The sequence below is a fragment of the Chiloscyllium plagiosum genome, unplaced genomic scaffold (genome assembly GCF_037043375.1).
Source record: "Chiloscyllium plagiosum isolate Xiang-an unplaced genomic scaffold, Cpla_swu_hap1 HiC_scaffold_7, whole genome shotgun sequence".
Lineage (NCBI taxonomy): Eukaryota > Metazoa > Chordata > Chondrichthyes > Orectolobiformes > Hemiscylliidae > Chiloscyllium > Chiloscyllium plagiosum.
The window spans coordinates 6,386,619-6,410,130 of NW_028270145.1; the positions used below are offsets into that span (position 1 = coordinate 6,386,619).

Sequence of the window (23,512 nt, forward strand, 5' to 3'; positions counted from 1 at the left end):
TTCTTTCAATGGTAACCTCAACATTACTGATAGGGGGGTTACCACTGACCAGAAACTGAATTTACTGTGGCTTTAATCTCATTAACGGTAACCCATAGGAGATTGATGGTGGGATATTCAGCATTGGTAATGCCACTGAATGTCAGGGGGTGATGGTTTGATTCTCTCATTGGAAATTGTCATTCCCTGATGCTTGTGTGACATGAATGTAGATCTTGTTGAATTTGAATATGGACTACTTCAGTAACTGAAGTGTCGTGAATGGTGCTGAACATTCAGCAATCATCTGTAAACAATCCATTCTAACTTCATGTTGGAGGAAAGGTCATTTTTGGAGCAGTTGATGACATTACCCTGAGGAACTCCTGCAAAGATGACCTTGAGCTTATAGAATTGACCTCCAGCAATCATAACCATTTTTCTTTGTGACCGGTATGATGCCAACTAGAGAGTCACCCAAATCCCCATTGATTCGAGGTTTGCTAGGACTTCTTGAACATATAATTAGTCAAATGCAGTCTTAATGTCAAGAGCAATCATTCACACCTCGCTTCACCTTTGGATATCAATTGTATTTTTCACATTTGAACTAAAGCTATCATGAAGTCATGAGCAGAGTGGCCCTGGTAGAACTGGAACTGAACATTAGTGAACAGGTTTTCATTATTAAGTGCTGCTTAATAGCACTGTTGATAATACTTTTCAGCAGTGGGTAAAGTGTGGTGCTGGAAAAAGCACAGCAGGTCGGGCAACATCTGAGGACCAAGAGAATTAATGTTTTGGGCTTAATCCTTCATCAGGACTGATGCGCCTTTTCCAGCACCATACTTCATCGACTCTGACTTCTCCAGCATCTGCAGTCCTCACTATCTCCTAATATCTTTCATCACTTTACTGATGATCAAGAATGACTGATGGGGCAGTAAGTGATCAGTTTGGATTTGCCCTGTTTTGTTATTTCACAGATTAACACTTCATTTTTAGGTATCCCTGGTGCTGCTTCTTGCATGACCTCCTACACTCTCCATTAAACCAGTGCAAAAATCTTGGTTTGATGGTAATGGTTGAGTGGATGATTTGCAGGGCCACGATGTTGCAAATTGTGTTGGTATACAAATCCGCTGATGTTGATGGTGCACAGCATCTCATGGATGCTCAGTGTTGAATTGCTAGACCTCTATGAAATCTATCCCAATTACCACAATGATATCACCACACAACATAATGAATGATTAGCTCAATTAGCTGGACAGCTGCTTTGTGATGTAGAGTGACGCCAACAACCCAGTTCAATTTCCATTCTTCTGAATCTTTATGAAGATCCTACCTTCTCAATCTCATCCATATCCTAAGGCGTGGTGACCCTCAGGTTAAACCCCAAAGTTGTCTCTCTATAATGAGAGTAGCCCTAAGGTCCTCTGATGCTAGGTCTCCTGGTGATGTAGGGAAATCCTGCCAATAACTGTGAAAGAAGTGGTGACCAAGAGATCCAGGAGCTATTTAATCATAGATGAAAAGTATTTCTAAACTGTAAGCAGCACCATACCCAAGGGAAAGAAAGGAGGTGCACTGACAAATGGAGTGCTGAGATCCAATAAAAGAACCCATGACATAAAGAACAGATGGTTTGTGGAAAGAGCGCAGGCAATACAACTCACCTACAGCCATGACTTATGTGGATTCTTCAGCGTAGTTAAGACAATCAATGGCCCAAGCATCCCAGCGCCTGCCCTGATGAAAACTAAGAATGGAGTGGTGCTCAACGAGGGTAGGGTACTCATTGGAAGGATTACTTCAAGGATCCTCAACAGGAGTCCCCTCAACACCGCATGCTACTTATTGCCATCTCACCACTATCTCTGCCTATGTAAATTCCATCTGACAACTGAGAACCAACAAGTCCACTGGTGCTGATGTAATCCATGTAGAAATAGTTAAATGGCACAAATGCATGTATATACAACCTCGTCCCCATCATCTGGAGGAGAGCATGCAGGGGATCTCCAAGATGTCACAGTTATAACCATCTTCAAGACAGGCAATAGCATCAATTGCAGTAACTACAGAGGGTTCTGCCTGCTGTTTGCCACAAGGAAGACACTTGTGCAGCGTGATTTACAGTATCTGCAGTTTTTAATGTAGATATTCTGTAGTATCTATTCATTGAGCACAGTCAGGTTGGCTTTGGGATGCTGCCTTTGTGGGTCTTCCTTCACAGAGATCTTGAGACCGTCAAAATTGAATTTCCTGCAGCAGTGCTTCTCTGTTGGTGCTATTTTTCAGCCAGGTTGGAGATAGTCAATAGGATTGGGTAATGGTTATTCCTACAATTATCAGCTTTTCTCATGGTGAGATTTATGTGAAAATTCTTGCAATTTTATGTTCAGATAATGACGCAATCAAACAGATTCCAATGTCCAGAGATAGAGTGTTGATGCAAGGTCTTGAATTCGTCTCTCTGCAGAAAGAGGGCAGTTGCTATAACCAAGCCATGTTTCAGGCATTTTGTCGGGGGGGACTCTATTAGTGTTTACGTTCCCTATGACTTCCTAGCCAATCACACCCGTGTTTTGTGTCCCTCCCAACTCTCTCCCATTGAGTTAGGGGACAAGGACTGATCAAAGATGAAGTGGACATTTCTTTTTGACTTAATCATTGTTTCTCGGATTGGGCTGTATGCACTAATAAATATGGTGCACTGCTTCAGGGATAGTGTGAAGTGAAGGGTCATAAAGCATTGGCTTTTACCAAAGGAGGGATTGATGAAATGGTCAACTAATTTGTTTTTCATGGTGAGAGCAACACCATACAGATGATGTTCTTCCTCAGATTCACCCTTCCAGTAAGTGTAACTGCCATCTTGTTCTTTGAGCTGACCTTCTCCTGCCCACAGTGTCTCATTTATTGCAGCAATGTCAATGTCTTAGCGCCAGATTTCCCAGACTGTGTGCTCAGGTTTCTGTCGCTGGAGGTTGTCATGAGGATAACTTCAAAACTTCACTTTGAGAGGATGTAAGATGGTTATGTATGGAATCTTTTAACATGGGGTGGCAGTTGGACCACCAGATAGTAATGGCAGAGTAAGATCCTTTCTCATGGCAGTGATAGCCAAAACGATTGGTGATTCCTGCACAGATGGATCTCTCACACACATGCACACATATCCACCACATAGAAAACTGTAGCCCTGCTTGTGGGTCAGTATCAAAGCAGAGAGAGAGAGAGAGACTACTCTTTATCCAGAAATATATCACTGCTCCTTCAGTGTCACTGGGTTAGAATCCTGGAATTCTTTGTCTAACAGCATTGTGGGGTTACTTACACTAAATGATTACTTACACAAAATGCAGCATTTCAAGAAAATAGCTCACCACCATAACCAAGGGCAACTCGAAGTGGGCAATAAATGCTGGACCAGCTAGCGTGCCCACATTCCATGAATGAACTTAAAATGCAAGAATTATTTCATACAGCAAAGATTCAGGAATATACATTTTGCCCATGAATAGGATTTGCAAAGCACAAGCATCAGCAAAGTCTGATTCTTGAGACAGCTATTCAGATTGGCAGCATTGTTTGTTTATATCTATCATTATCAAAAGTATTAGTTGCATCATGTCACAATTTGGTTTAAAATGCTTTTGGGTTTGATATGTCTCCAGTACAAAATAATTTTGGGAAATTTATTTGCTAGCATTCACTATAAATCAATTAAAAGAGTTCCACATCAACACACATTACCAATATAAATCTCAGGAGAACGTGAGGACTGCAGATACTGGAGATCAAAGTCGAGAGTGTGGTGCTGGAAAAGCACAGAAGGTCAAGCAGCATCCAAGGAGCAGGAGAATTGACATTTCGGGCATAAGCCCTTCATCAGGATGGATTATTCCTGGTAAAGGGCTTAAGCCCGAAACATCGATTCTCCTCCTCCTCGGATGCTGCCTGATCTGCTGTGCTTTTCCAGCACCACACTCTCAACCCCAATATAACTCTCAGGTTGACCTAATTTTAAAAGCAATGATCTGCTGTTAAACATTGAAAATTTTTTTGTCCCCCCAGATCATTTGTCTTCCAACTCTATGTGCATCTATCTAAAAAGAAAGCATATAACTACTCTGAAATGTTTGGAATTATAGATTTGAAACCAAATGCATAAAACCATTGTTTTACAACATCAATGTTATTCTGGTGATCTCATGGCTCTGGTTACATTTCAGCTCTGTAGATATGTTGGAATAATGGAGAATGTCAAATTAAATGTGGAGGTGGTAGATTGTGACCAGGTTCCATGAAAGAGAGAGTAGTAGATAAATAGTTTACTGACACAGAATGAAAGTATCAGCACAGACCAGAAAAATGGCAAAGTTATGTTTTATTCTGTGGTATTGTTCTTTTATTAATCAGTTGAGAAAATTCTTCATCTATCGCCTCCTATGTATGAGGTGTGTTAGCAATTGCAGAAAGTGTTAAAGCCCTCTTATTCTGACTGCTGCCAACCAATGGGAAAATAATATAATCATTGACCCTGGCAAAAACTGCCTAACTAATTCTATATTAGTTAATGATTACTAATTAATGTCAAGGCCACAGTGAAGGTTGAAGAGATATGCATCAAAATCATACAAAGGATTGGACACTTTTCTTAAGGAACGCAAAAGTACTGACAAAAAAGAAAAACAATAGCAATGCATTCCTCGCCAACAGATTTAATGCTGATATCAGGGTAGGAACTGACGGATCCTTTTGATTATCCTACAAGTTCAGAGGCAAACAGAATTGAATGGATGAGGAGAGTGTCAGCAGTTCTCAATAAAGAGATCAAGAAAGGGTTAGAGGGTAAGAGGCTGAAGCTGTCAAGGTTGAGCAGGAATTGTGAAGGCTGTGGATTTCATCAAGTGGAAAGAGCAGTGATTAGAGTAACTCTGAATATCTCAGTTATGGGTGGATCTGAAACAGGTCGATTCCAGCTTGAATTCAATTTTTGGTGCTATAAGTTGAAGCTGGTTCCCTTTGGAAATGTTGGCTGTGTCAGCTTCCCCACTCTTCATTCGCACAAATCTAATTGCTTGAGGGCAGAAGCAGAATGAAAACATATGGCAACAATGATTTCTTTTTAACAACTACCCATTCAATCATTTCAATTAAGAAAATACAATAAGACAAGTATGTGGAAAATACCTAACAGAAAATCTCGGGCTTGGCAACAGACAGATTTGTATTGCATTTAGATAAGGCAGACATAATTTTCAGAGGTTGTAGCACCATGCTTATGACTGACTATGAACACTAACCTTGATAGCTTTCTGTATGTTGATGCAGGACTCCCTAATTGTTCTAAGCAGGATATTAAAACGACCCATCTCTTGTACCAACACAGTGTTCATGCTCTGATTGTATGTAGTTGGGTACTTTCTCATAGCAGCCTCAATATCAAAGTCTGCAGGGATCCTGCTCAGGATATCAGTTGACACCTCAAAAACAATATCATCAGTTGATTTTCCTGCCCCACCAGTGGCTCGCGACTGTAAAGAAAAATCATGGGCCATCAAATATTGCTTGCCTTATGAATGATGTTAGAATACAGAGTAATCGATAATCTTGGAAAATATTACAATGTTCTATTTCAATCAAGATGCATTTAAAACATAAAACAAACACAGAAGATACTGGAAAAATTCAGCAGATCAGGCAGCTTCTATGCAGAGAGGAACATAGTTAACACTTACTCTTCTTAACCAAAGCTTAGGCAGTTTAACTTTCTCTGAACTGCAGGGTGCATATTTTAACTGAGTCACCAATGATATATAAAAATTAACTTCAGCATACTTATTTCAGGAGTAACTTCAACACGATCATTTTACACAGTCCATTATAACTGGAAACAGGAATTTATTATGGAATATATAGGCCGAGATATTCTGATGGCTAAAAAGTGTTTCTGCAGAGTAGGTAGGAGTTGAGCATTGGACCCTGTGAAACCCTTAATGTAGCACACTCAGAAAGAGAGAGGCAGTTAACATTCAGGTCAAATGAGACTTTAAGGAAAACCTGGCAGTTTCTGAACCAGTTCTCCTTTGTAATCTCACTCTTGCCTGAACACTCTACGGGTATATAGAGTTTTTAAAAAGATTTGTAGCTCGGGTTGTGAAAGACACTACATAGGACAAACAGGAAGAAAACTGACCATACGAGTGCACAAACATCAACTTGTCAATGCCAGACACAACCAACACTCTCATTTCCAACCATACTGACCATGAAGGTCATGAATTCAACTGAGAAATTCAACCATCCTAGCATTAGCTAAACAGAAACACGCAAGATAATTCCTTGAAGCCTGGCACTCAAACCGGAACGCTATCAATAAACACATTGACCTGGATCCCATATATAGACCACTCAGATACAGAACCGGAAATACCAAAAAGCAGAGACACATAAATACCAGGCGGGACGGACCACCAACACCGTATCAAAGATGCACTGACGATGTCACCTAGCGAGGCAATGAAACATCTGCAGAAAACCACACCAGCTCAGCAAACAAATCTATGACCACACCTTAGAGGCATTCAAGATGAGACCAGTGAGGGCACAGAACAAGCCGTACAGTGCAACAACAAGCTAAGGCATTTTCTGATCACATCAAACAAATGGATACGACCATTTGGTGGGAACACCTGTGGAATAAAGGATCAAATATACAAATACACCTATGGATTAGAAACATATCCATGTTTTGAATATCACCCGGTTGGTATGAGAGTCATAGTCATAGGGATGTACAGCATGGAAACAGACCCTTCGGTCCAACCCGTCCCTGCTGACCAGATATCCCAACCCAATCTAGTCCCACCTGCCAGCACCTGGCCCATATCCCTCAAAACCCTTCCTATTCATATACCCATCCAAATGTCTCTTAAATGTTACAATTGTACCAGCCTCCACCACATCCTCTAGCAGCTCATGCCATACACATACCACCCTCTGCGTGAAAAAGTTGCCTCTTAGGTGTCTTTTATATCTTTCCCCTCTCACCCTAAACCTATGCCTTCTAGTTCTGGGCTCGCCGACCCCAGGGAAAAGACTTTGTCTATTTATCCTATCCATGCCCCTCATACTTTTGTAAACCTCTATAAGGTCACCCCTCAGCCTCCGACGCTCCAGGGAAAACAGCCCCAGCCTGTTCAGCCTCTCCCCCTAGCTCAAATCCTCCAACCCTTGTAAATCTTTTCTGAACCCTTTCAAGTTTCATAACATCTTTCTGATAGGAAGGAGACCAGAATTGCACGCAGTATTCCAACAATGACCTAACCAATATCCTGTACAGCCCAACTCCTGTACTCACTACTCTGACCAATAAATAAAAGCATACCAAACGCCTTTTTCACTATCCTACCTACCTGCGACTCCACTTTCAAGGAGCTATGAACCTGCACTCCAAGTCTCTTTGTTCAGCAACACTCATTAGGACCTTACCATCAAGTGTATAAGTCCTGCTAAGATTTGATTTCCCAAAATGCAGCACCTCGCATTTATCTGAATTAAACTCCATCTGCCACTTCTCAGCCCATTGGCCCATCTGGTTGTAATCTGAGGTAACCCTCTTCGCTGTCCACTACACCTCCAATTTCGGTTTGCACATCACTTATTTGGTTCACCATACTGCAGAAGGACACAAAGAGATAGTAAGGAATAAGGGATTCAGAAAAGGAGGGGCAAAGCTTATGAGACATAAGCCCATATTGCTGGATCAATCTGTACAGATGGTATAACTAAGTATCTTTACAACCATAAGCTCTATACCAGCAAATATCTATGGGTAATGGAGCATAAAGGGAACAGAATTATTATTAAGTTGGCTACCTTGGGCCAGGCTAAGTGCCAAAAAGGGGAAATTGAAAGGGTTTAACTAGTTTTAGTTAGTTAAGAGTTAAATCTTCAGACAAAAATATTAAAACAGTAGAAGTAAATAAGAACCACAGATGTGCAAGGCTAGGAATATATGAATTATAGGCCAAATAATCAGCAAAAATCAAGGAAACTTCGGGTACAGACAATGTCTATTACATACTGTAGAAAAGAGCAAATTATACTTGGACAACTCGGTTAACATACATTAGGAATTGACCACATAAGCAATTCAGAACATGACTTGTGTATAAAAACTGAATACATATATAACTTTCCAATATCCTTTCTTGCTTCTAGGGCTGACTCTCCTTGGATATGCATGAGTAAAACAATTAATGTCTTGTATCTGAATCTCTTCAGTTTGTCAAATTGTAAAAAAGATAGCAAATTAAAACATGCATATGGTGGTTTTCAATAATTTCATCTCCTGCAACTACCTGAAATGTTTTATTGTCAGGTAAATCACACTTTCCCAGCAATAGTAATATATATGCCAAGTGCAAATACTATTTCATTGCTACTGCAGAAAGACTATGGAACCAATTCAAAATACTTTGCAATAAAATGCAACAATTATTAAGCCAATCAATCACCATTCAAGTAGAGCAATTGAATTATTGTTCCATATGTATGCAGAACTATCCATCACAAAGCACTTTCATCTACTGTCAAAAGGATGACAACCACAGTCAGTGTTGCAGCCTGATATTCAGCCGTCTGTTTCTCCTGCCATATCTTCACTGAACAGGTAATGAAATGTTTAACCCATTTTACCAAATTAAGTCATAGACGGGTCTATTATTTCTTGTTCTTTGATTGCTAGATTTAAAAAAATTAGACATGTGCTTTTATCTTTTTTTGTAGATGGAGAATTTTGTACATGATTCATCTTTCTAATCCAATTTAAAGCAAATTATTGTTTCAATTTTGCTGTAGAACATACATAGTAAATCCCATTGTAATGGTCATCTTGAAAAGTACTTCTGAATTTCATCATATTAATAGATTCATAAATTCACTGAGGACACTTTTAGTAAGATTCCAACTTCAAACCAAAATAGTTGCTTTTGCAATGTTAATAGATATCAATTTGTGAAACACAGACTTTGGGGATATAAAAGAAAACACATTTAACAAAAATTAATTGGCAAAACAAAGTTAAAAATATTTAACAGTCCAACTTAACAATTGCTACACATTTGAGTGGTGACTGGGGACATTGTGAAGTATCTACAAGGCTGAGAGTATTGTGTACAGAGAGGTGGTCACTTTGCAGACTAAGACTCTATAGGCAGTAAGGAAATGGATAACCACCAGGCACAGAAAGAGGACTAGGCAGTGAAAGAGGACTAGGCAGGAAATGCAGCAGTCCCCTGTAGACGTTCCCCACAAAACAGACATACTGCTTTGGATACTATCAGGGGAATGATCTCTGAGAGGAAAGTAGCAACCACCAAATTTGCTGTACCATAGTTGATTCTGCTGCAATGGAGACAGAAGAGAAGGGCAGACAAAAGACAGAATGGGAAATAAGAAGTGATAGGCAAAGAATGCAAGGACAAGAATTGACAGGACTACAGTGTAAAATAACGTGGCATGTTAACAATGTTAAAAAGACAAGCTTTAAAGATTTGTACCTTAATATGCAGAGCATTGCAATAAAGTGGATGAATTTGTTGCATAAATAGATATAAATGTGAATCATACAGTTGGGATTGCAGAGATGCTGTTATTGGAAGAATAGGGAAAGGAACTGAATATTCAGGAGAATTCAGTTTTTAGGAGAAACAGACAAAAATAGAAAGAAGGTGGGATAACATTACTGGCTAAAGAGGAAATTAACACAATAGTAAGGACTGATATTGCTCTGCTGAAGTGTTATCTATATGGATAGATTTAGAAACACAAAGGGTCAGAAAATGATAGTGGGGAGTTGTATACAGATCCTCAACCAATAATGCTAATTCTTGGGGAAGGCATTAAACATGATAGAGATGCAAGCAATATGCTACAGGTGTAATATTGCATATAGATTAACCAAATCACAAAATGCCATAGAGGAGGAATTCTTGAAGTGTGTATGGTATGGTTTTCCGGATCAATACATTAGGGAATCAATTAGAGAATCTGGGAAGTAACTAGGGAAATTAGGGATAGTATTAGATCCAAGGTAGGGCATACAACTTGACAAAAAAACAAACCTGAGGATTGGGAGCAGTTTAAAGTTTAGTAAAGAAAGACAAAGGGATTAATTAAAAGGGAGAAAATAGATTATGACAGTGAGCTTTCAAGAACATACAAACTGGTTTCAAAAGCTTCCAAATGAAGAAAAAAAGACTTGCGAAGACCAATGCAGGTCCAAAACAGGGGAAGTTATGATGGGGAACAAAAAGATGAAAGACCAATTAAATGCATATTCTGTCTCTTTCTTCACAAAGGAGGACATGAATAATGTCCCAAAAATATTGAGGAACACGGGATCTAGTGAACCTGAGAGACTGAAAGAAATCAGTATAAGCAAGGAAATGGTGTTGGGGAAATTGATGGGATTAAAGGTCAATAGATCCTAGGGCCCAATAATTTACATAAGATACTTAAGGAAGTGAACTGAGAAAAATTGGTGTATTTGGTGGTCATCTTTAACATTCTATGGACTCTGGAACAGTTCCTATGGATTTGATGGTAGCTTTTGTAACTTCACTATTTAAAAAAGGAGGTACAGAAATAAACAGAATCATAGATCAGTTAGTCTGACATGGGTAGTGGGGAAAATGCTAGAATAAAACAGAAAATGAGGATGTTAGATATCTGAAATGCGCAAAAACAGGAATTGCTAAGAAACTCAGCAAGTCTGGTAGCATCTGTGACAGAAAACAGAGTTAGCATTTCAAGTCCAGTGACTCTTCTTCACAATTCCAATAGTTTCTCTAACACTGATGTAAGATACACTGGTCTGTAATTCCCTATTGCCCTTCTTAAAAAGTGGAATCACATTACCTGTCCTCCAGTCCTCTAGCACCTTCTCTGTGGCCAGAGACAAACTAAACATTTGGGTCAGAGACCTGTAATTTCCTCGTTTGCTTGCCACAACAGCCTGGGGTACAACTCATTTGGACTTGGGGATATATCTACTTTTAAGCCTAGCAGAACCGCCAATACTTTGTCACTCTGTATATCAATTTGCTCAAGAATCTCTCAGTCCTTCTTGCCAAATTCTGTACCAATGTCCTCCTTCTCTTGAGTGATAGCAGATGTGAAATACTCATTTAACACATTACCAATGTCTTCTGGCTCCAGAAACAGAATGCCTTTTCGTCCTTAATGGGCCCTAGTCTTTCCTTAGTTAACTTTTACTCCTTAATATATTTATAAAATGACTTGAAAAATCTCCTTAAATTCTACTCACCAGTGCTTTTTCATGCCTCCGAAGTTTTTGCTCTCCTAATTGCTTTCTTAAACTTCTCCTGAATTTTTTATATTCTACTCAATTAATTGCTCCCTTTCCAACTAAAAGCCTCTCCTTTCCTTCTTACCCAGTCCTGAATACTCCTTGACATCCAGAATTCTCTGGCTTGTTGCTCCTTCATTTCACTCTACAGGGAATACGTTAGATTAGTCATTCCCACATTTCCTTTTTGAATGTCCTCTACTGTTCTGATGTAGATTTTCTTACAAGTAGCTGTGCCCAGTCTGTTTTGGTCAAATGCTAACTTATTTTAATAAAATTTTCCCTCCCCCATTCCAAAACCCTTTTTTTGAAGACCTTCCATAACCTATTAAAATGCACTGTATTGTGTTCACTATCACTAAAATGCTCCCCGGTGCCACCTCGACTAGCTATTGGGCTTTACTCCCCACAATTATGTCCAATATTGCACTGTCTCTTTTTGGACCTTCTACATGTTGATATTAAGGATAACCTTTTATACAAAATCTCTCTAAATTCTTTACTTAATGATTATTGCAATAAATCAAAATCCCTTAATCTAAGTACTATTATAATTACGCACCTTTGGTGAGTTGTCTATGTATCTGTCCCCCAATTGTCTGCTGACTGTTTAGGGGACTATAATACTCTCCCAGCAATGTGACTGCTCCCTTTGTATTCCTCAACTCCACCTAAAAATCTTAATGAAGACCCTTCCAAGATATCATCTTAGCTTTCTGAAGACCCTACACATCAGAAATGTTGAATTGCCAGTCCTGCCCGTCCATCAATCATATCTCTGTAATGGCAATAATATCACAATTCCACACGTCAATCCACACCCTTAACCCAACCTGTCTTACCTATAATACTTTTAGCATTAAAGTAAAGGCCATCCAGCTCACTTTGGTCCCTTGAATCTCAACATAGCGGAATCTTTCTTCTTATTCCTTTACTGTACTATAGCAGTAGTAGTCATCTAGTCCCAGATATGTAATTTCCCTATTATACTAATGCTCTGTGCCCCCACTTGCTGCCAACATTCACTTCAATACAAATGTTTCAAAACTTGCACCTGCATTCTGTAGATAATATTCATAGTAAACATTATTATTGTAAATTTCCTATTGTGAATATTCTGAAATTCTCTTTCCAAATTCACAAACATTTCTGAAAGGATATTTATGGATGGAAGAAAACTGGAGGTGTTCTCCATTTATATTAGTTTCTCTCTGTTCTAAACTCTAAAGTAACCCAAAAGGCTAACTTTAAAAAAGACTTTCCAGTTGTCTTGCGCAATGAATAAGTAATTCTGACTGAAGAAGTCATACTTAACATGGCAATACAATATTGAATTCAGATGTCATGAAATAGCTATGATCTCTTCTTTGTAGTGAAAGTATCACAAACATAATGAATTAAGTGAGAAATAAAACTTAAACATACTGTTAGGTACAATAATGCGTATTGGTAAATTTTTTATTTCAGATTGAGGAAGACGGCAACATCTCAATCAATTTCTCTCAGACTAAAGATTCCAGACTCTAAATACTTGTATTGTTTGAGGAAATTAATTTCTTTTCTTTTCCAAATGAAACCTTTCACCCTTGTATATTTACAAGAAAGAAAAGCACTTTGCAAGTTATCTGAATGTCAGCCTGCACCAAGCCATTTTGCTGAAGGTCAGTGCAAGGATGGAACAGATACTGGAATATTTCCGTATGCCTGTGGGCCTCCACTACATCAGAGCTGGAAAAAGCAGACTATAGGCCAGTGCTTTAGGATGTCAATGAGAACTGTCCCACCCACATGACTGCAGCTGTGGCAGTGGACCAACTTGTGGATGGTTTATTTTACGTTTGTTAGATTTGCTGGATTGCTATCTCAAGATGAAGATACTTTATCTCTCCACAATACCTGCAAAGGTATGCATCAGCTCTTCCAATGCTGGAGTACCCCAATTATCCCTCCAGCTTCAAGATACATCTCCCCCAACCTCACTTTGCACCTCATTAGCCTCTATATTCAACAGATCAACCACCATCATTTCTGCCACTTCCAATGAAGTTACAGCACATTCCCTCTTCTTCTCCCTATTTTTTCAGGGATACAAAGCAATTGTTCCAGCTGCAACACATTGATCTACTTTCTAATCATTGCTATGTTTGAAACATGTGAGGCAGGGTCTGGGTTTGAAAGCATGTTGCCAGAGGCCCAGGCCCTTACCCAAACATAGTGGGTCCCCAGTTAATGGGAACTGATGTACCAAGTTCTGTAGGCCAGTATACAATTGAAATTCCTTTAAAATGTGTAATGGACAACTAAAAGTAACTAAGAGAAATCCTGTCACAAATATGATTTTGAATAAGATAGTTGATTCACTCTTAGTACATTAAAGATGCAAAATGTGACTTGAAAATCAGGAGAGTTTGTGCCAGGAGAGGATGAGAGGGGTGTGAGGTACAATAAGGAGAATTGAACATGAGGATACTGTAACCTGAAGCTTTCAGCTTTACCACTGATCACAGTTTCTGAAATTTCTGTCCAATGATGGAGAGTACTGTTCCCTCAATCCGATTGACAGCATGCCACCAGATCTGTCCTATGTTTATCAGGTGTTTTTGCCTTTGATAATGTTCTCACTTGCCCTGCAAAAGAGAAGGAAGTGTGATAGTGAATGTAATGGTTGAATAGCTGGTCACATTTGTAAGATATAAGATGTGAGTGCAAGGCTTGCAGTTGTGCTAAGTGTGCAAAGGTGAGGTGAAGAAATGAATGTTAAGCATAAATTGAATTGATAGATTGTTGGTAAGTGACCAATGGGATGTACCACACTGATGACTAGTGGCCAGAGCAGGTTACCAATAAATGTCAACACTGAAAATAACATTCCTAAACAACATTGGGTAACTACACGTATAAGCCATGTGGAAAAACCTGTTTCTCAAGGTTGTATTCTTCAGCCATCTGCAAAAGTGTGTAATCTTTGCAGACACCCCACCTGAAATGGAGTATTTTTTCCATTTGTAGATGGAAGGTTACCGAGTTTTATGCATTGAGCAATGTGTAGGTTAGAGGTGCAATTTGTAGGACTGGCATTTTAAGACACATTCCCTGACCTTGATCACTCAGGTGATGCCTTTGCACCTCCTCTTTGCAAGATCTTTAAGTAGTGCAGGCTAGCTTTATTTTTTTCTTTTTAACTTAGCTTATCTTCTCATGATTTTGTGTCCCCTGGTCAACACCATGTTTTGTGCAATTATTTAAATTAACCGACAGCACAAAGTTTCAGTTCCTTACACTGGAAGTCTATTGCTCAATCTAATTCAGAGTCAAAGTAATTCTAATCTGCTTTATTCAACTTTGCCATTCAGTCACCACTTTTAAAAAACAATATCAAACACTGAAATAATTTATTATGAACAGTCAACAAGCCATAACTAGCAGCTGCTTCTAACTTTTGATTAATGTTCAACAAGTTACTAATGAAGTTGAAAGATTACAATATGCAAGGAAAAGTGGCAGTGTAATGTTAGTATCATTGGTAATCCAAAGACCTTAGGCTAATACTTTGGGGGCATAGGATAGAATCTGATCCCACTAGATGGAAACCAGATGCCCCCCACCCCCTATGGTAATGAATCAAAACTCCTATGTCTTTCACCAACAGCAATTCAGTAACCCCACTACTGATCGAACTAATCGAAGCCTAAAGGGCTTAGCTGCTAAATTGGTTTTGCACAATGCAATAAGGAGAAGTAAAATCCTATTAGACCTTGACCTCCATTTCAGCCAGCTTCTGACGATTCTAGTGAAATAACTCCAGAGTGAACAGAACCTCTGACACTCCTGTTTTTATCTGTCAGCTAGGGCTCCCTAAATGGACCAGATTAACAGCCGCAATCAGGGAACTCATATTCTATGAGGTCCCACATGGCTGATCTTGTTACAATCACTACTCATAGCATCATAGATATCAGTCTTCTTTCAATTCAATTCAGTCTGCTTGATATCAAGAAATAGATTAAAGCACTAGTTGCATTGGTTACGGTCCTTTAAACATTCAGGCATTATTAATGAAGACTTGTACTCCACAATTTGCTGCACCTTGATGTTCCAGTATAGCTACAACACTGGAATCTATCTGGTTCTGTCAAAAAGTGTCCAGATATGTTCTGTAAAAGAAAGGAGGATAAGTATTGTCCTTTGAGCAAACTCAAGATCATTAGCAAGGTGATGGAATGATTTGTCAACAGTATTATGAAGCTGCACTTATTCAGCAATAACCTATTCTCTAACACTCAGTTTGGTACCTACCAGGGTTATTCAGTTCCTGAACTTATTAAAGCATGGTCCAAACATTGGCTTAGATCCAGGGCTGAGATGAGAATGACTGCCATTAACATTAAGGCAGCATGTATTCAGGTATGACATCAAGAAACTCTAGCAAAATTGACATAAATAGGAATCAGGAGAAACCTCTGCTGGTTGGAACCATACCTATCACAAAAGGAAGATAATTGCAGTTGTGGAAAATAATCATCTCAGTGCCAAGGTATTACTTCAGGAATTCCTCTGGGTTGTGCCCTAGGTCCACCACCTTCACCAGTGCCCTTTAGGAAAGGAATTACATTGTCCTAGCCTGGTCTGATCTATGTAACTTGATATCCACAGTAATGTGGTTGACTGTTAACAGCCCGATGGGGAATTAAGGATGGGCAATAAATGCTAGCCCAGCTAGCAATGCCCACAATCCATGAATGAATTAAAACCCTTTCATCATAATATCAGAAACAAGCATGTTACTTGATTGCACAATGTCCAGTACCATTTGTGATAAAAGTGCCATAGCAGCCAATGTTCATATGCATCAAAACCTAGACAATATCCAGGATTGGGCTGATATGTAACAGGTGACACTCATGTCACATAAGAGCCAGGCAATGAGTATCTCAAGCAAGAGACAATTTAAAAATCTCCCCTTGATGTTCAATGGCATTACTGTTGCCGAATCCCACTCTATCAACATTCTAGGGGCTAGCATTGACAACAAACTGAATGGATGAGCACATATAAATAATGTGCCACAAGAATAGATTAGAAATGCTGCAGTGAGTAACCAATCACCTGACTAACCGAACACTGTCCACAATCTACAAGGCATAGCTCAGGCGTCTGATCGAATACTCTCCACCTGCCTAGATTGTGCAGCTCCAACAACATTCAAGATGTTCAACACCATCCCAAGATAGCACACTTAGTTGGCATCCCATCCACCACCTTCAATATTCATTCCCTTCACCTCTAATACACAGCGGCAACAATAGCTAATGTTTATAAGATGTACTGTAATCACTCACCAAAGCATTTTAACAGTACCTCGACTTGCCAACAGTTCCATGGAAAGGGCAATACCTGCAATTCATTTCCAAGCTCACAAACCATTCTGAAATTGAGTTATATCACCATTTCTTCACTGTCATTGGTTCAAAATCATGGAACTCCCTGCCTGATAGCACTGTGGGTATAATTAAATGATAATGACTTCTGCAGTTCAAGAAGGCAACTCAAGGATAATTAAGGATAGACAATAAATGCTGGTCTAGCCAGTGGTGGCCACATCTCATGAGCAAATAAAAAAAATCTTATTAGATACTCATTCCCTGGTCAAGTGACAAATAGGTTTAATCACAGACACAGGGACATTCCAGCCAACAGTTGTGATGTTCTGATGTCAATGTATTCATGATTTATCTACTCCAGAAGGAGAATTATTCTGTTTGACATACTATCAACATGCACTACTAATATTTTGATCATGAAAGTATTGAAATGTAATGAGTATCAAACAATTTGCATTACAAGGTTATTCATCAAAAATGCATCCATTTGAGTTTAAGCAGTTTACAGAATTTTGATGCATTATGGATCAGGGTACACGGATAATGTAATTTAACATTGATAGACTTTTGGATTTCTTATGTATTGCCCTCAGAATTCATATAATGAGCTTGCATTCTTCTGATGTATAATTGCGATATATGTGACATTTTGCTCTGAGTGAAAAATTAATGCAATAATGCAACATATTTTACCAGTCTAGAGACAGGTAAATTTAGGTTACACGATGATGAAGACCTTAAATGGAAAATACGTGATTTTGTTGCTGCTAGTAGTGAACCTCTTAATGAAATTTAAATATTTATATTTAGGTATTGACATATGCCAGCTTATATCTCAATACTGACAGAGAATACAAAACTCTAAAATGTATTGACATATGACATAGCTAATCATGGAATATAAAATCTTTCAATACTGTTATAATTCCAGTTGATATTACTGGAAAAGGCAGATCCCAGACTGGAATCTGGCTTGATAGATCATTTTGGTTTGTTTTTACTTAACAAAGTGGTCTTTCATTGTAACACAAGCATAATGACATAGTGCAAATGTCAATGGCTCCTTTGAGTAGCACAGTGGTGTATAGGGTAGCAATGTTAAAAGAAATCATAAACACAACACTAGTTAAAACTCAGCAATCATAACTGCATATATAATTGAGCAGCATGGACAATGAACACCCCAACCCCACACTCCATCCGCATATTCAGCTCATTTGGGTTGGTCCACAGCAATTCATCACCCCCAACTCCTTCACCTCAGGAGCTGACTCCACCCGCACTCCCTCCTCATTTTGGACCTTACCCAATCACAGACTTCAATATCTTACATACTGGACACAACCTGTCATGGCTTGCATGTAGCTCCCTGGACCTGACCCAGCCTGTCTCATCTCTGACACATGATCCACCTCTCGGCTCAATGCATCCTATTCCAGACTGTCTCTAACCCCATCCACTGCCCACCCACAGACTTAACTCTCACCATTCTGGAGCAACATCTCCTCTCACCAATTCATCTCACATCCAGCTCTCACACCTAACCAGGACACAGGTCAACCAGACCCAACTCCAAACCTATCACCTGGACCCGACCAATCTCACCCACACCTCATATCCACTTATCCCAGACCTGACCCATTCCGTCCTGAACCTAACTCTCCCACCTCCACCATCTGAACCCAACCTCTCTCTCATCCCGGAACTGACTCTCCCCATCCTGGACCTGACTCCAGGAATTTGGGGCACATAGTCAGAGTACTGTGGATGCTGGAAATCAGAAATAAAAGCAGTAAGAGCTGGAGAAACTCAGCAGGTCCTATAGCATCTGTGAAGGAAGGAATAAACTTCATGTTTCAAGTCCAGACTGACGACTCTAGAAGAGGAATCATGCTGGACTTGAATCTCAGTATTGGACCCTGTTTCCCCACAGGGTAAAAGTGTAGATTCGAGAGGAGCAATCCAGCAGTGATTGCTGGAGTTGGAGGATCAGGCCATTAAGTTTGTGGCCACGCATAGTAAAAGGCTATGCTTACAGGAGACCCTGAAACCACTACTTTGAGGGTCAATTTTATTTGTTGATAGCTCTTTCAACTGATTTCATCTCAACTCATTTCATGGGAGTTGGTGGTAATGTTATTAGACTAGCAGGCCAAAGCTCTGTGAACATCGGTTTAAAGTCAGTTTAGAGTGGTGCTGGAAAAGCACAGCAGGTCAGGCAGCAGAAAAATTGACGTTTCAGGCAGGAGCCCTTCACCAGGAATGACATGGGTTTAAATCCCACCATGGCAGCTGCTAGAATTTAACATTCAATTCATTAAAAAAATCTGGAATTCAAATCTAATCTTGGTAATGGAGATCACAAAATAGTCACCAAATGTTGTAAAGATTCATTTAGTTCTCTAATGTCCTTTAGGGGAAGGCTCTGCTGGCCTAAACACAACTTTAAACCCACAGCAATGCAACTGACTCTTAACTGTCCTCTGTAATAGCCAAATAAGCCACCCAGTTTGCCATGGGCAATTAAAGATAGATGATAACCATATCATGTGCAAGAAGAAAATATATTGTTTTGTTATTGTCCTCAACTGTAGCATGGGAACAACTTATGAAATCATAGCTAGCACCATTTGTAAGTAGCATCAGCAACAGCCATACCAGCAACAGCATGAAAAGCTACACCAACAGTTGCCGCAACAACAGAGCCAACAGCAGTCATCTTCTCTGCATCCACATGACATAAGGAATGGACAGTGCTGTAAAGGAGCCATCTGCTGTATGAGGAGACTGTCATGTATATGGTAGTGATTCTAAATTGGTGAAGGGTTGTCGGGGGTGGGGAAGGTTGCTGGTGGGGGCCAAACCAACATTATTGAGGGCTCCTCCAGTAGAAGGAAAACTTCAACGACAAAAACCCTCCACTCTCAAGAACTATCAGTAACCTGTCCCCTCCCCCTCCCCTACCACCACCCACTTCACTGGGGCCAGTCAGACCTCACTAAAGTTGCTACGTGGCCATTCAACAAAAGTAATAGCAGATTAGCTATTTACAATGCCCCGCTACTTTTTCTTGCAGTACCCAGACAATTACAGCTCACCAATACAATTCTGTTTTCTGCCTATTAACCAACCTTCAGCCCATCTTATCATACTAACCCCAATTCCACAAGTCCCAAATTAGTGTAATAAACTTTTGTGTGGCACCTTATTGAAAGCTTTTGATGCATATTCACTACTTGTCTGGTTCCACCTTATCCCTATAATTACCATCTTAAGAAGCTCTGATACAAGGTCATTCACATGAAACATTAACTTTCTTTCTCCATAGATGCTGCCAGACCTTGTGGGCATTTCCATCATTTTTTGTCGTCATACAAAAACATCCAAATAGAATTGTCAAACATAATTTGCCTTTCACAAATCTATGCTAATCTGGCTTCATGATAATATGATTATCTAAGTGGCATGTCACTGCATCCATAACATGGTCCATGGCACCATATTTTCTCCTTTTTTTTAGAAATATTAGGGTTACACTTGCTACCTTCCAATCTTTGAGGATATTAGGAATACTGGAAAATCATAGTATTTACTATATCTACAGTTACCGCTTTTTAACTTTATGAAGAAGATCCACAGGACTTACTGCCGGTAGTCCTATTAATTTATGCACATTAATTTATTTCATTCCAATTAGACCCTTGGTTCTCCATTATTTCTGCACTGTTTTTTGTGCCTACTACAGTACTTAAAACCTAAAATGCCAAACAGGGTCATGCCTTCATAGGATTTCCTCTGTGGATAAATAAAAAGACCAGACCACTGGCTGTCTAAACATGGATACTTCTTAAAGTGACCTGACAAATGTTGTCAATGGAACAGTAACTTGAACAAATCTGTTTTGAAGACATTGCCACTCCATTCACATCAACTTAGATTATTTAAATTGAATCCCTGTTGTTATTATATACCAGCTAAGGTTGAAAACGATAATTAGCTCTTATCTACTTAATTCATGCATGTCTAAAATGATGTTTTTATACCCACGTTCATCTAGATAGTGGTTTACAAAATGCGTAAAGAAAAATTTGCCTAACATATTTTTTGTACCATAAGACCATGTGGTACAGAGCAGAATTACGCCATGCAGCCCATCACATCTGTTCTGCCATTGATAATGACTATATTTCTCAGTTCCATTCTCCTGTCTTCTCTCGTAACCCTTGATCTGCTTACTAATCAAAAACCTATCTATCTCTGTCTTAAATAGACTCAATGACTTGGCATTCACAGACTTCTGCAGCAACTAGGTCCTCAGGTTAACCTCTCTCTGGCTGAACAAATTCCTTCTCATCTGTTTTAAGGCTTGTCTTTTCACATTGAGGTTGTGCCCTTGGTGCTAGTCTCTCCCACTAGTGGAAACATTTTCACCCCGACCACTCTATCCAGGGTCTTGCAGTTTACTGTATGCTTCAATGAGATCCCTTCTCATCCTTCTAAACTCCATCAAGTACAGACCCAGAGTCAACTAGGCAGAAGTGGTTACTGCAGATGCTGGAGATTAGAGTCAAGATTAGAGTGGTGCTGGAAAAGCACAGCAGGTCAGGCAGCATCCGAGGAGCAGAAGAATTGACTTTTCCGGCAAAAGCCTTTCATCCAGAATGAAACTGGGAGCCTCGGGGGTGGAGAGATAAATGAGATGGGGTGGGACTGGGAAGAAGGTAGTAGAGAATGCAACAGGTGGATAAAGATGGGGGTAAAGGTGATAGGTCAGAGAGGAGGGTGGAGCGGATAGGTGGGAAGGAAGATTGACAGGTGGAACAGGTCATGGGGACAGGTCATGAGTACAGTGCTGAGCTGGAAGGTTGGAACTGGGGTAAGGCGTATGGAGGGGAAATGAGGAAACTGGTGAAGTTCACATTGATGCCTTGGGATTGAAGGGTCCTGAGGTGGAAGATGAGGCGTTCTTCCTCCAAGCATTGGGTGGTGAGGGAGTGGCGATGGAGGAGGCACAGGACCTGCACGTCCTCGGCAGAGTGGGAGGGGGAGTTGAATGTTTGGACACGGGGCGGTGGGGTTGATTGGTGCGGGTGTCCCAGATATGTTCTCTGAAGCGCTCTGTGAGAAGCGTCCAGTCTCTCCAATGTAGAGGAGACTGCATCGGGAGCAACGGATACAATAAATGACATGTGTGGAAATGCAGGTGAAACTTTGATGGATGTGGAAGGCTCCTTTGGGGCCTTGTATGGAGGTGAGGGGGGAGGTGTGGGTGCAGGTTTTGCATTTTTTGCGGGTGTCAGGGGAAGGTGCCAGGAGGGGACGATGGGTTGTTGGGGGGCATGGACCTGACCGAGTCTTAACGGAAAGCAGATAGGGGTGGGGAGGGAAATATATCCATTTGTAGGTTGCTAAATGTTGTTGGATAATACGATTTATGCTAAGGTTGGTGGGTGGAAGGTAAGGCCAAGCGGGTTTCTGTCTTGTTGAGGTTGGAGGGTTGGGGTTCGAGGGCGGAGGGTTGGGGTTTGAGGGCAGAGGTGCAGGATGGGAATGAGATGCGTTGGAAGGCATCATCAATCACGTGGGAGGGGAAATTGCTGTCTTTAAAGAAGGAGGCCATTTAGTGTATTCTGTGGTGGAACTGGTCCTTCTGGGAGCAGATGCGGCAGTGGCGGAGGAATTGGGAATACCTTCCCCATGCCACCGCAGGAATTGCAAAACCCGTGCCCACATCTCCCCCCTCACCTCCATCCAAGGCCCTTTCAAAGGAGCCTTTCACATCCATCAAAGTTTCACCTGCACTTCCACGTGTCATTTATTGTATCCGTTGCTCCCGATGCAGTCTCCTCTACACTGGGGAGACCGGACGTCTTCTCGCAGAGCCCGTCAGAGAACATCCCCAGGACACCCAACCCCACCGCCCCGTGGCCAAACATTTCATCTGCCGAGGACATGCAGGTCCTGGACCTCCTCCATTGCCACTCCTTCACCACCCAAAGCCTGGAGGAAGAATGCCTCATCTTCTGCCTTGGACCCTTCAACCCCATGGCATCAATATGGACTTCACCAGTTTCCTCATTTTCCCTCCCCACATCTTACCCCAGTTCCAACGTTCTAGCCTCAGCACCGTCCGCAAGACCTGTCCCACCTGTCACTCTGCCTTCCCACCTATCCACTCCAGCCTCCTTTCTGATCTATCACCTTTACCCCATCTCCATCCATCTATTGCACTCACAGCTACCTTCTCCCCAGCCCCACCCACCTCCCATTTATCTCTCCACCCCCGAGGCTCCCAGCCTCATTCCTGATGAAGGGCTTCAGCCCGAAACATCAATTTTCTTGTTCCTCGGATGCTGCCTGACCTGCTGTGCTTTTCCAGCACCACTCTAATCTTGACAGACCTAGAGTCCTCAACCGCTTAACATATGCCAAACCCTTGATCCCCGGGTTCATTCTTATGAACCTCCTCTGGAGCCTCTCCAAGGCTAACATGTACTTCTCTCGATATGAGGCCCCAAACTGCTCACAATATTCCAAATGCTGGATGATCAGACCTTATACAGCCTCAGTAGTACACCTCTGCTGTTATATTCTATCCCCATTGAAATGAATGTCAATATTGCATTTGCATTCCTAAGTGGCAACTGTAACAGAATCCTGATCTGGGACTTCCAGTCCCTTTGCGCTTCAGATTTCCAAAGCCTTTCCCTGTTTAGAAAATTGTCAATACCTCTATTCTTTTTACTAAAGTACATTGTATTGCATC

General features: G+C 40.6%; 1 protein-coding gene across 2 annotated transcripts in view; it reads right to left on the minus strand.

Moving 5' to 3' along the window:
- The window catches only part of dnah7 (dynein, axonemal, heavy chain 7), a 417,860-nt gene that overhangs the window by 36,902 nt on the left and 357,446 nt on the right, over nucleotides 1-23,512 (minus strand). For both annotated transcript variants that reach the window (XM_087988680.1, XM_043692898.2), the window contains one exon: nucleotides 5,295-5,525. In XM_087988680.1, the coding sequence (XP_087844806.1) occupies nucleotides 5,295-5,525 (231 nt within the window). The remainder of the gene's footprint in view (nucleotides 1-5,294; nucleotides 5,526-23,512) is intronic.